The sequence below is a fragment of the Stomoxys calcitrans genome, chromosome 5, assembly GCF_963082655.1.
Source record: "Stomoxys calcitrans chromosome 5, idStoCalc2.1, whole genome shotgun sequence".
In the NCBI taxonomy this organism is placed as follows: Eukaryota; Metazoa; Arthropoda; class Insecta; order Diptera; family Muscidae; genus Stomoxys; species Stomoxys calcitrans.
Genome location: NC_081556.1, coordinates 94,860,007 through 94,873,005, shown reverse-complemented (window position 1 = coordinate 94,873,005; position 12,999 = coordinate 94,860,007). Strand labels below are relative to the sequence as shown.

The 12,999-nt window shown below is 39.1% G+C and overlaps 1 protein-coding gene and 1 long non-coding RNA gene across 5 annotated transcripts in view; one reads left to right on the top strand and one right to left on the bottom strand.

The window, feature by feature from the left end:
• Positions 1-12,999, bottom strand: part of LOC106086676 (myosin heavy chain, non-muscle) — a 124,121-nt gene that overhangs the window by 14,599 nt on the left and 96,523 nt on the right. For all 4 annotated transcript variants that reach the window (XM_059370190.1, XM_059370193.1, XM_059370192.1 and 1 more), the window contains exons 7-8: positions 4,093-4,185; positions 22-2,761 (exon numbers count right to left, since the gene is read on the bottom strand). In XM_059370190.1, the coding sequence (XP_059226173.1) occupies positions 22-2,761; positions 4,093-4,185 (2,833 nt within the window). The remainder of the gene's footprint in view (positions 1-21; positions 2,762-4,092; positions 4,186-12,999) is intronic.
• On the top strand, positions 6,556-11,434 carry LOC131998090 (uncharacterized). Its single transcript, XR_009398545.1, has 3 exons — positions 6,556-6,697; positions 9,797-11,052; positions 11,118-11,434. It is a non-coding gene; the product is annotated as an uncharacterized LOC131998090 (long non-coding RNA).

The window sequence follows — 12,999 nt, the reverse complement described above, 5'->3', positions numbered from 1 at the left end:
AAGGTGAAGGATTAAACTTACCCGCTGTCGTATCCAAGGAATCAAGCAATTCATTCTTCAAGGCCTCCAGTTCTTCGCCCAAGTCTCGGCGTATTTTCTCAGCCTTTGCTCTGGCCGCTTTTTCGGCTTCCAAATCTTCTTGCAGCTCGGCCAATTGTGATTCGATTTCACGTTGTGCCTTTTGGGCACTCGCTTTGGCTGCCGATTCTTCATCAATACGCATTAGGGTCTGCGTAAGTTCCTCTTCACGTTTGCCCAATTGGACTTGTAGCTCTTCAACCTGAATACGACGTTCATTGAGTTGTTCCTTAAGATCGGCCATTTCCGTTTCGATTTTACGCTTGGAACGATCGGTCTCCTGCCTTTGCTGTTGGTCCTTATGCATGCGTTCTTCCAACTCGGCAATAGTGGCTTCATGCTTAACTTTCAGTTTGGCCAAATGCTTGGCTTTCTCCTCTTCTTCGGCCAGTGTTTGGGAGAGATCGTTGGCACGCTCCTCCAGAATCTTCTTCTCCTTGATCAACTTCTGATTTTGATCATCGGTAAGGGCTAGCTCCTCTTCGTATTTCTTAATTTTGCCATCGAGTTGCACCTTTTCCAATTGGAGTTTTTGTCGGGCAGCTTCCTCCTCTTCCAATTGTTCCTCGAGATCTTGTATGTTAAGTTCAAGCTTCTTCTTTTCTACACCCAAGGCCAAAACACGTTCTTCTTCTTCTTCTATACGTGTTTCAAGTTCCTGCATCATATCTTCGAGTTCCTGTTTGCGAGCCATAAGCCTGGAACGCGACTCCTCCGCTTCAGCGCAAAGTTCAATTTCGGCTTGCAGCTGTTCGGCCAATGAGGTCTTCTCCTCCAACGCTTGTTGGTATTTGCGCTCATATTCTTGGGTACTCTTAGCGAGTGTGTCAAGTTTCTCACGCACTTGCTTGAGTTCGTCTTCCTTTTGCACCAGTTTCTCCTCCTGTTTGGTGACCTCAAGCAATGGCTTCACCTTTGTGTACAGGCGCCACCATTGCCAGTTGCGCAACTTCAAATAGGCAGCGCAATTGCGCTGGATAATGCGTATAGCATTCAATTGCTGCAAACGCTTCTGATAGTTGCGCCGGGCCAAGAAACCACGGCAGAATGCCTGGAAGTTTACAATCAAATCCGTGATCTTGTAGTCACGCTCTTCCTCGAGATGAGCCAAAACACCAGCGCGGAAGAAGATCTTCGACTGACCGACACGGTATAGATTCGAGTCGAGTTCCAGTGCCTGTATCATTTTCTCGCACGCCTTCTTTCCATCCATGAAACCCTTCGGAATGACATTGGGTGTGAGCAATTCGTAGCGTTGACGGAACTCTTGGAATGGAATACGATTGGGGAAGCCCTGGCGACAAATACGAATACCTTCGAGCACACCATTGCAACGCAATTGATCTAAGACCAGAGGCGCGTCAATTTTGCCAGCACGTTTCTCATGATTCGGGATGATGCAACGCACAAAGTTGGGATTTGTATTTCTCAAAGTGTCCATCAGCTTGGCCAATTGCTCCTTGTACAGATGGGACACGGTACGGAACATACCCTTGCGGGTACGGGCACCAAATTGTGAGTCTGTAAGCGCATGGTGGGCCATGCCCACGATTTCAGCATCCTTCCAGATATTCACCACAAATGGGTCTTGCGAGCTCTGCAACAGTGATACAATGTTCTCATTCAAGGGATCCATATTCTTCATCAACCATTTGGCGGCGGAGTAGTCAACCTTGCCGGCATAATGAACAATTGCAAAGTCGGCCACACCACGGAAGTCAGTCTTCATGAATTTCGGATGCATTGAATGTGCTGACACTAATTTCTCAACGAAGGTCTTATCTGTCGCCTTGGGGAACCAACATTCTTCATCCAAGAGAGCCATGATGCCACCCGGCTTGTCAATCAAATCAATTGTAGGCTGCAGATCCAAACCGAAGTCGATGAATTTCCATTCGATGCCCTCACGTTGGTATTCCTCCTGCTCCAATATGAACATGGTGTGATTGAAGAGCTGTTGCAATTTTTCATTCGTGTAATTGATGCACAGCTGTTCGAATGAGTTCAACTCGAAAATTTCGAAACCAGCCATATCGAGAATGCCAATGAACGAGGCACCCTGACGTTTGGTGCGATCCAACGAACGGTTGATACGATTCACCAACCATTTGAACATACGCTCGTAGCACGCTTTTGAAATAGCCTCGACAGCAAATTCGACCTGTTCCTTGGTCTGGGCTTTAGTGACAAAATCACGACCCACCTTAAGGCGTGGCGTCAGGAAGGCTCGTGTCATATCTGTAACGCTCAGGCCCAGCAAATGGGCAATTTTCTGCGCCACCGTATTATCGGGCAAGGTGGCCTGATCATTGTTACGCTCCTGACGGAATTTCATGCAGCCGAATAGAAGCACCGCACTTACAATACGGAATATCGAATTGAAATCCTCAGCGGTCATGCCCATAATGTTCATCGATTTCACCGTGGCCTGGAATTCAGCCAAGTCATCAACACCGGGCACTGGCAAACTGCCATTGGAGAGGAATGGGTATGTCTTGATGTCATCCAAAATGAACTTTTCACGTTGTTCGGGCGAGGCACCGGCCAGCAGTTGATAGAAAATATGGAATGTTCGCTCGTCTTTGGCTTGACGAATGGCACGAGATTTTTCGAGTAAATATGTTTCAATGTTTGCACCCGATATATAACCAGACGCATCAAAATTGATGCGAATGAATTTACCCTAGAGAAATGAAGGAGTGTAAGGAAGAGAGAGAGAGAGAGAAATAAAGAACAAACATTATTGTACAGTAATATAAAGGTTTATGGAGAAAAACAAGCTTGAACTGTTTTAGGAAGGACCCCTCTTGGGTCAAGCAGAAACAAAGTCGTGGGTGAACAAGGTGTTTTGGAAGTCAAACAGCAAATTGATTATATGAAGTGCCAAATCGGCAAAAGGCCGTTAAGGGATTAAAAAGTCAAACCGAGAATTTGGTTCATATGGGCTGCACATAAAGTATCAAATTCCATCCAAATCAAGCAAAAATTGAGCATCGCATTAACTTATATAGGGACTTTATCCAATAATGCTTCTAGTTGGCGTGAATATTGATACAAAACATATTTGTGCCTCAGATAGTAAATTTCACCAAAATCGGAAAAAATTGAGGCTTCAGAATTCGGATTGGAGAATTGCCTTTCATAGCAGCTATGTATATCTAAATATGAACCTTGCAAACTTGCCCATGAACATACCATTAATGAACAAGGGGAAACTTCTAACATATCAATGAGTGCTGTCCGATTCAAGTTTAGGCTTAAATGCACTTCATAAGGCGCACATCCGATTTCGCTGAATTTTGGTATATAGATGTGGGTTGACCTCAGGATCACGAATCCTATGTTCTTTCTTGAGGCAAAAGCCCCTGGACCTCCCTAGGGGCCATTACCTATGTTAACAGGGTTCAAAATTCACCTTTCCGGGTTCAATTTTTGAACATTTGCATATTCGTATTCTACTCGATAATAGCTTTCATTGGATACTCATATTGGTCAGACCACTTTCCCCAAAGGTGGAGGTTTTTGGTTCGGGGGTGTGCCCTATAAAGTGCATTTTCCCCAAGTTTAAGCTCTATGATAAGGGGCCTCCTTTTTATAGCCGAGTCCGAATAGCGTGCTGTAGTGTGAGACCTCTTTGGGTAGAAGTTTTTACATGGCATAGTACATCACAAATGTCGCCAGCATAACTACCACCGAAAATTTTTTCTGATATTCTTGGCAGGATTCGAACCCAGGCGTTCAGTGTCTTTGGCGGACATGCTTACACGCTACTGTGTAAAGGTTATCGTTAAATGTGAACCAATGTGACATCTTTGCAATTTTCAAAGAGCAACATCAAAAAGAAGTATCTGTTCGTACTTTTTTTAACCGTTCGAACGATATGTCAATGTATAACAAAAGGAACAGCTTGATAAGTACACCCATCCCCCCTGCTATGGTGGTATGGTATAAAAACTCGTTCACTTTTAGCTATCAATATTTTAACAAGTAATATAGTCTTATTCTCATACTTACAAAACGTGACGAATTATCGTTTTTCACTGTCTTGGCATTACCAAAGGCTTCCAAAATTGGATTAGCTTGCAATAGTTGTTGCTCCAGCTCGCCCTAAATAGTAGATAGTTTAATAATAAAAGAAAGAAACAAGAAAATTATTAATTAATAAGCAATCATTTAAAACAATTTATATTTTTTTGAAGAATTAATCATACAGGTAATAACAGCCAAAAATTTAAACGATTATGAAAAACCAAAAAAATCTTAAAACAAATGTACACATAAGCATAACATATCTACATGGAAATAAGCACATCAACAGTTTGCATGCTACAATATAAGGCGTCTTATAAAATGTGTTAGTTTTTTATATGTACATATCTACAAATATTAAGTAGAAATATTGATTAAAAATTGACATACATACGTACATATAGAGGTACTTTTTTGTTATTAAAAATTCATATAAATTGAAAAAAATAATGACTCACAACAGCCTTATGGGTCATTCACACTTTAAGAAATCTTAGGAAGGTTTAGATTTAATAGCACTTTGTAAATTAAAAGCAGACTCATATATCTGTTATTTTGAGTTCATTGTGTGAACGATCCATTAAAAATGTAAACGCCGAGGTAAGTTCAGTACGCAGCTCTAGCGAAATTTTCGTTATTTATGTCTCCACGGAATATATTTAGTTGTGTAGACTGCAAGATGCTGACAAGCATTAATCCATTTGTTTGTCCGATTTTAAAGCCTTTTTGCTAATAAAGTACAAGGTACTGAATCTATTGTATTTACACACAAGTTTATTTCATGTTGCATGAAAGGCCTGGTTATGCTCTCGTAAACATACTGTAAATGTAGGAAAACGTGTCAGCTGTTTTGTTTTGCTTTATGAAAACGCATGCAAACGATTACCGAACGTCTGGCGAACGTAAACGGAAAGTAGAATTCAGTAAAAACAAAATTTTACGTTCCGTTTTCGTGTCAGGTGATAAAATTTGAAGTTTGGAGAAATTTCAAAACCAAAAATAAATGCTTAGAAAACTGCTATTCTCCTATTCTATTTCTCTGTGGCATTAATTACAATTTATTGGTAATAATAAAGGTTGATTGGATGGCCCACCATGAAAAGGTGACCAGTCTGGCCTGTTGTAAAAAGTAAATGTTGTGAAAAAAAATGAGACATATGTGATAACAAGAGATTACACGAAGAGAGTAGGGGTAAGCGCCAAAACGGCGCTGTCGTATCCGTTAATCCATATAATCACTGTGTCGTGAAACTAAGGTCTATTCAGGGATTACACACACTCCTCCATGCACTTCGACCTCACTACTGGAGCCCACGGCCTTGAGGGCCGTCATATATACATACTGATTTCGACCCGGCACGCGATGAATATAAGCACCACATCAGTTGAAAATTTGAGCTCCAATTTGTTTGCTGTCATTACGCAAAGCTCAGCTGAGAGCTACCTGGCGAGTCCACAGGTTGCGATTAGTGAAAAGCTTTGTATGCGGAGTAGCTGCAATTGAAGTCGCGGACTATCAGCGGTATCGAAGGGAGAGTCTCCGTGAGAGGCCGGCCTGCAATGGCTCATGCTTAAATACTGGGTGCCTATGATACTCGATGTGACAAGGCGATCTATTGGCGTCTTTTAATAACCAATGGTCATGATGTTCCCTGTTCCCGCGGCGATCGGTGACCGAAACGAGCTTTAAGAGAATTGCTACCTCAACATACAAATGTGGCTACAACATCATCAACAACAAGTGATTTTGAAAACTGTAAATCCCTTCCCAGAATTTCTTTGCGTCTATCGTTATGGCACATAGCTCTCCCTGAAATGTTGTGTGTGTCGCAGTATAGTCCCAATCCAGTTCCTGTCTCCTGAAACTCTCCTCAGCCTGACCCACTGCATCCATTGTGTCCAGAAGGGAAACTTGGCCGTATTCTGTCTCCCCATGCGGCTCAGGGCGGTGACTGTCGACCAATCTCCTCTTTGTTAAATGCCCTCTCAATATTCGAGAAGGCCGCCATTGCGTACTCCTTCAATTGGAGAGCCGTTTCAACTTCAAGCATCACTGCGTGGAGGGCCGTCTTCTCCGACCTGCCTTTGAGTTATGCCTGAAGTTATTCGATGTCAGATCTATCTCACCTTCAAGTCTTTTTTTGTTAAAAAAAAATTGTTTTGTTTGAAATGTTAAATGCTACGTTTGGTAATAAGCATAATTGCCTCTTTACATTTACGATACATTTGTTCTACATTTACACTACATTTACGATAGCATAATCAGGCCTTAACTCTTGCAGGAAAAATTCTCCAATGCCTACTATATCACCCAGGATTCACTAATAGAAGGTTAAGGTTACAAAAACATAAAGTGAATAGGCCCCATGAACATCATTAGGATTGTCAAAATTTGCCTATTGTGAATGTTAACAAATGTCAGAATTTTTTTTTTCTCTTACAAAATTCAACATATTGTACATCCACGCATTATTTTTTCTATTTATTTCACATCTTTTCCAAATACGGCTTGAAATGTTTAAATTTTACGTATTTTATTAATTCCATTTGAATTTGAATATGAATATGAAGAAACGCATATTGCAAGCAAGTAAGAACAATGTAATGACAAGTTTGACAAGCTTAATGATGAAAATTCAAAAAATTATATGTCGGCCGATCGCTTGGCTTAACCTTGTTGAGAAAATCTTGTATACTACCTTGTTACGCAAAGAAAATTCCATTTGAGCTGCATACCTGGAAGCGAAATTTTCGGTAACGGCATTGAAACCGAAAACTTCTCTTAGGATATGTCAATGCATTTTTCATGGCAACGAAAATTTCATTTGAGCTGCGTACCGCCCTTTAGGCGATTTCTTTTATTTGGCTCGTTTAGAGTTTCATACATATTTTTTAAAATTTCTTTTTTAATTTAATTTCTATTAATTACGTGTAATTATACCTTGTAATATGCATATCGACTGCCAGTATTTTCATTTAATTTTGCATTTTCTAGTTCCCGGCAATTATTTAGTAAACATTCGTTTTCAGACGCGTTTTTGCCACCACCAACACCATGAACATTGCACTGAATTTTGAAATTGTTCTTAAAGTTATTAACTTCTAAATTCTGAAAACAATGATGGCAATAAAATTTAAAAAGGAAAAAAGCTAAGGACAATCATATGTAAGGTTAGCAAGAAAAGAAAAAAGAATTCCTATGACAATTGAGGTCAAAGTTTTTGTAATTTCTAAAGCTTTATTTAGACTCAAGACTATTTTTTCAGCAAAAAATCATTAATAGAAGAAAGAATTTTAAATTGACGTCAATGTTTTTTTTTACATCCAAAATTTGAGTGAAGTTTAAAATGTCTAGAAAGTGACCAAATACGCGACTTTTGGCACATTTTTTATGTTTAGCCTTTTGTCGCCAATTCTTACCTAATCTTAAATGAATGAATTTCAAATTAACAGACCCAAGACTATAACATTACGAACTTCACATTGCAACACTGAGCATTGTTGCACAAAATAATTGTTCTAAAAATTACTAAAATTGGAGTCTTAAATTTAAAGTCATATTCATGCACTGATAAAACCAATATCCAAAAGGAGGGCTTCTATTTATATCAAGTCCATAGAAACTTCTAAATTATAATATTGATGGTAATAAAATGATATTGGCAAGAAATAATCAACAATGGGCTTATTAATCGATATAAAAATAAAATGGGTTGCTAACCATATATAACCAAAAGTATGTACAATAGGATGGATCGATAAAAATATTTTTGCTTTAGGCAAACTTTGCTGTAGAGTTAAAAACATATAACTAATAACAAATAAAAGCGCGTTAAGTTCGATTTGGCCGAATCTTTTATAACCTCCACAGTGGATCGCAATTATCCAGTTGTTTAAAAGATTTCTATTATTTTATATATTTGCCTGTTGTAGCTGGTCAATGAGTTTATATTACTTTCCGTTATTTCTCCAAAACCAGAGGGAGAGATTAGAAAAATTGACCTTGAGAATGAATATCATAAGAAATGAATCATTTTTTATTGATTACCGCAAAGGATACTGACGGGTTGATGGCATACTCCGATTCAGTTGTGGGTTATGTGAAGTCTTTATTTGTATGTTTGCCAGTTTTATATTTCCCTACCTTAATTTTTGAATAGGGAATAGACCGATTTAAAAAACACATTTGACATGAATATTGGAAGTTATATCAGCAATCGTAGTGAAAAATTGCAACCAAATGAGAAACAAAATTTGCCCTAAGGGCTGAAAAAATCAAATGTTGAAGTCGGTTTATATGGCAAATTGCGATTGGATATATATATTATATATAATATTATATAGAAGCTGTATCTTGGAATGGACCGATTTGTCGCAATTACAAATTCTCAAAACTTGATGTTGGAGGAGTGCACAAGCTCAACGCAATTGTAGGCTAGTAATAGACAGTTGGGGAGTTGGAGACGGTCGAGCACCTTCTGTGTCACTGTTCCTCGGTTGTGAGAAGACATATTCCCTCCAAGTTATAGACCGATTTGAAAAATACCTGACACGTATCATGCAAGAGTTCAGCCATGTTTCACGAATATTGTGCCGCCTTATGGGGATAAAGAAGTTAAATTTCTCAACGCACTTTTAAGCTACTAAGTAAGATAGTTTCTTAGTAAGAATAGGAAAGAATCTCTCCGAACCATTTAATAACAAACGAGGTTTCAGACAAGGAGACATCCTATTGTGTGATGTCTTTAAAATCCTCCTGGAGATGATTGTACGACATGCAGATGTGAATAGATATGACACACTACTAACAAGAGAACACATGCTAATCGCCTATGCCGACAACATCGATATCATAGGTCGGTCACCGGAAGTAGTAACTGCAGCCTTTGAAAGAATCGATAGGGGTTCAGGGAAAATGGGTCTGGCGGTAAAAGCAGATAAGATGAAATGTATGGTTTCAACTCCCAAAATGCCATGTACAACCGATCAGATGAAGAAAATTGAGAAAGTTGGGAATTACAACTTTGAGATAGTCAGCAACTTTATCTACCTCGGCACCGCTATAACCGAAATGGTTGACACCAGTTTTGAAATAAAGCGAAGAATAATACTGGGAAACAGATGCTAATTTTGGATTAAGTAAGCAGTTTAAAAAAAGGTCACCTATAGTAAGACACTACTCGTGTTGTATGGAAACTTGGTGTCAGAAATAATAAGCGCAGAATATTGAGGCGCTTAGAACGCTATTCTACGTTCGGCTAGTGGAACAAATGTTCTGTCATAGCCCATTAAAGTAAGATAGTTGGGTAGGACTCTTGACTGGCCATTGTATTGTCGTCTTTGACGACGCACTGGACACAGAAAGATAAGGGCTTCTGCAGGGTGATGTGGAGGAGTTGGAGGCGGTCGAGCATCTTCTGCGTCACTGCCCCTCAGTTGCATAATCTGTCCCTCAGATTATTGGGTGAACACATGTATGCTTGCTTGAATTGCAAACAGCCTCATAGTCCTCTCATCATTCTGGAATTCTGTGGAGGCTTGAACTGGCTGACTGGACGGTACTTTCACTGATGAAAGTTTCTTATTGTTTAGTCTGGTACCTTGTTTATTATTTCTGTTGTTTGGCACCTTACTGTAGTGTATATCTTACAGCTTTTCTTATATTCTGTTCTTTTCTATCTTCTCCTAGTGCGGACACTATGGACCTAAGGTCTGCGAGTGAAACGACTAGCAACAGAGGCTGCTAGTCGTGTGTTCTAAAAGGTTGGGTATGTCTCTTGGAAAAGCTTGGAAGTGTCTCTGACTTCAGAAAGCAACAATTTACTCAGCTCATGCTGCGGTATAAACCCTAAAAATTAACTTTAATTGCATCTTACCTTTCTTCAAGAAAGGATCTACAAGTTTCCATTTCCAAGATTGGAGATCAACCAATTGGCAAATTCTTACTTACGATCCGACCAACCCTAATGTACATATAAAGCTACAATTGTGAATAGTAAAGAGAAGCAAGAAAACAGTGCAACAGCCAAGCAGACCAAAAACATAAGAGAGCGCAACAATTTCAACTTAAACTCAATACTCAAGAAATATTGAAATAAAAAACCAAACAAATGGTAAATCGACTAAAAGAATCGAAGCCGAAACAAAAAGAAAAAGTCGTTACAATTCAAAGTAAGCCAAAAAAAACATAAGCATCTGGGGTCTATCAATGGAAGGGGAAGAGAGCTAGCCCATAATGATCTCAGATACAATGTGAAGATACTTTACCGCAAGTGTTCCTGCAGTACTACTCTAGATTTGTTTGGGGTGTTTTTGTTGTTATTTATTTTGGAAGAAGTATTTAATAAATAAGCAAAATAATCGTGCGAGTGTGTGTGTGTGTGTAGCGAATGACACGAATGTAGCAAATGTGTGGTTTGGTGGTTCAATTCGATCAATAGATCGATAGTTAGATCGTCCATGGAGCACCATGATAGAGAAGAACACACATAAACATAAGAGGCATTGAACGACATACGCCGGCGACATGGAGACATTAAAAGGTTGAATGGCGGTGGAGGTTTATGATTACATCATTATACATTAACAACAGCAACAACAAGAACAACAATCATGGCAACAGCAACAATGACAAAGTCAACAAACAAATTGTTGAATCAATGGGTGGATGGATGCAAAGATGGCCGAATATTCGTTCAGTTGTCGTTTTGAAGTCATGATTTGGATGAGGATGATAGTAGATCGATGGTGTGTGGTGGTGCAAAGTGATGTGAGGTGCAGATGATGGGTGGCAAAGACAAAAATTATGGATTTCATTGAATTTGTTTTGTTACACAATCGCCAGAAAGCACGTAGTAGCCCATTGTAATACACGTCGCGGCATGGGTGGGTGATGAGCATCCAATGTTTTTAGTGTGAAGTTTGTTTGTTTTTTTTTGCGTCGTCGTAAGTATAGTCCACAATTCAATTTTTTTTTTAGGTAGACGTTTTTTTTAATTTTTCGTTGATAGATGGCATGACGGTGATAATGATGCGTGTGATATGAATACAATATCAGATCAGATGAGATCAATTCATTATAACGAAGATTATGATGGTGGCGATGACGATGATAATGACCATAACGATGACAATGGTGTTAACGATTGATGAGACGTCAATTATACATATGGACAGTTATGGGTTAAGTAGCGATTATGACAATAGCGACAATGAGGCGATATAGGATGGGGGTAGACAAAGAGGAAGAGACAGAGAAAGAAAGAAATGCACACAAAAAATCGGGTTAAATATCAATGATCAAGAAATACTGGGGCTCGTATGTGGCTTCATAAGGTAGTCATAGAGATATTTAAACACTTAAAACGGAAGAGTAAAACAAAACAAACAAAAAAAAAAAAACATCAAGTTTATTTATACCTACAAACATATAGACTTATAAACAAAAATTTTAATATATTCCTTGAATAAAGTATCCATAAACCAACAAAAAAATATTTGAAAAATTAATAAAAATATGATTAAATTTATAAACAAAAGGCTATATGCGAGATTCATTTGAATATAGCATTTATCTACAGCTTTTTTATCCTTTAATATAATTTTGTATAACTGGTAAATCCTAGATGTTAAAACAAGTTCTCTTAAAGAGACTTTTGCCTCGAGAAAGGACATTTTAGATCAAGCGAACCACAAACGCCTTTAAGGGGTCGATTATGAATAGTCGCTCAATTATAGTCAGGAGATAAAACCATGACAATACCCGGTACGGGATAGCTGTGAGCACCACATAGGCTGGAACACTGAGATCCGACCTGTGTGGTGTTCATTGCTGTCATAAGAAGCTTAGCTGCGAGCGGGGGCGGGGCCGTCCCTAGTTTGCGGATAGTGGAATGTTCCATACGGAGTAGATGCAACGGCAGTCGCGGACATTCAGCGGCGAGTCTCAGTGAGAGGCTGGGCAGACCGACACAAATACTGAGTGACTTTGGTGCTCCATATGACAAGGCGCCACCTTTAAATAACCAATGGCCACCCTGTTCCCTCGGCGATCGGTCAGAAAGACCGGAAGGAGCTTGCACACCTGCAGGAGCTTGACGAGGATCGCCGCCTCTACATAAAAATGTGACTACATCAAAATAGGTTTATTTGACATATTTCTTTTATAGAACGTATCACGATGGTACACGCAAACCGGGACGTCCAAAAGCCCGATGAAAAGATCAAGTGGTGAGATACAACTCGAACTTAATGTCGGAGATTTTTAGAAGGAGCGCAGAAGATCGAGACGCTGGAAACGTTATTCTAAGTTCGCCTAATGGGATAAATGTTCTGTCATAGCCAATTAAAGTAAAGTAAGTAAATAAACCTTAAAATAGGTTCATTATGTTTTGTGAATAAGGTCGTAAGGAAATTGTAAAAATATATGCAATACGAAACAGAAATGTATAACTCTATAACAAATTAGGCCGTTGGCAACTCAACTCATAAGTCTGCATGTCCGCCATGGTCGTCCACTCAATAGGTAGCCGAATAGTTCGCAGAACAGTATGTCGCAGCATGATCTTAGACTGATGATATGAGTTCCTAATGGTCATCGCAACGCCAGTTCTTTGAGGTGCCGGTCGTACAGATTGTGTCTTTTTAGGCTCTAGTTTTTTTGCCACTTATAGAAATACCTCTATTGTGAATGGTATAATAAAATTAAATTCAATTATTTATACAGTTACGTGCACAAATGTTAATAAATTTTATTTGACTGCTATGCGCACACATGTTTTGCAGATTTTAGTTGTAAATTTTACAAATATTTGCACTTTTTTTTTATTGTTTTGACAGGTTTCGAAATGTTGTTACCACCTCATGGCAAACAAACGGACTTACGCTGGAAAC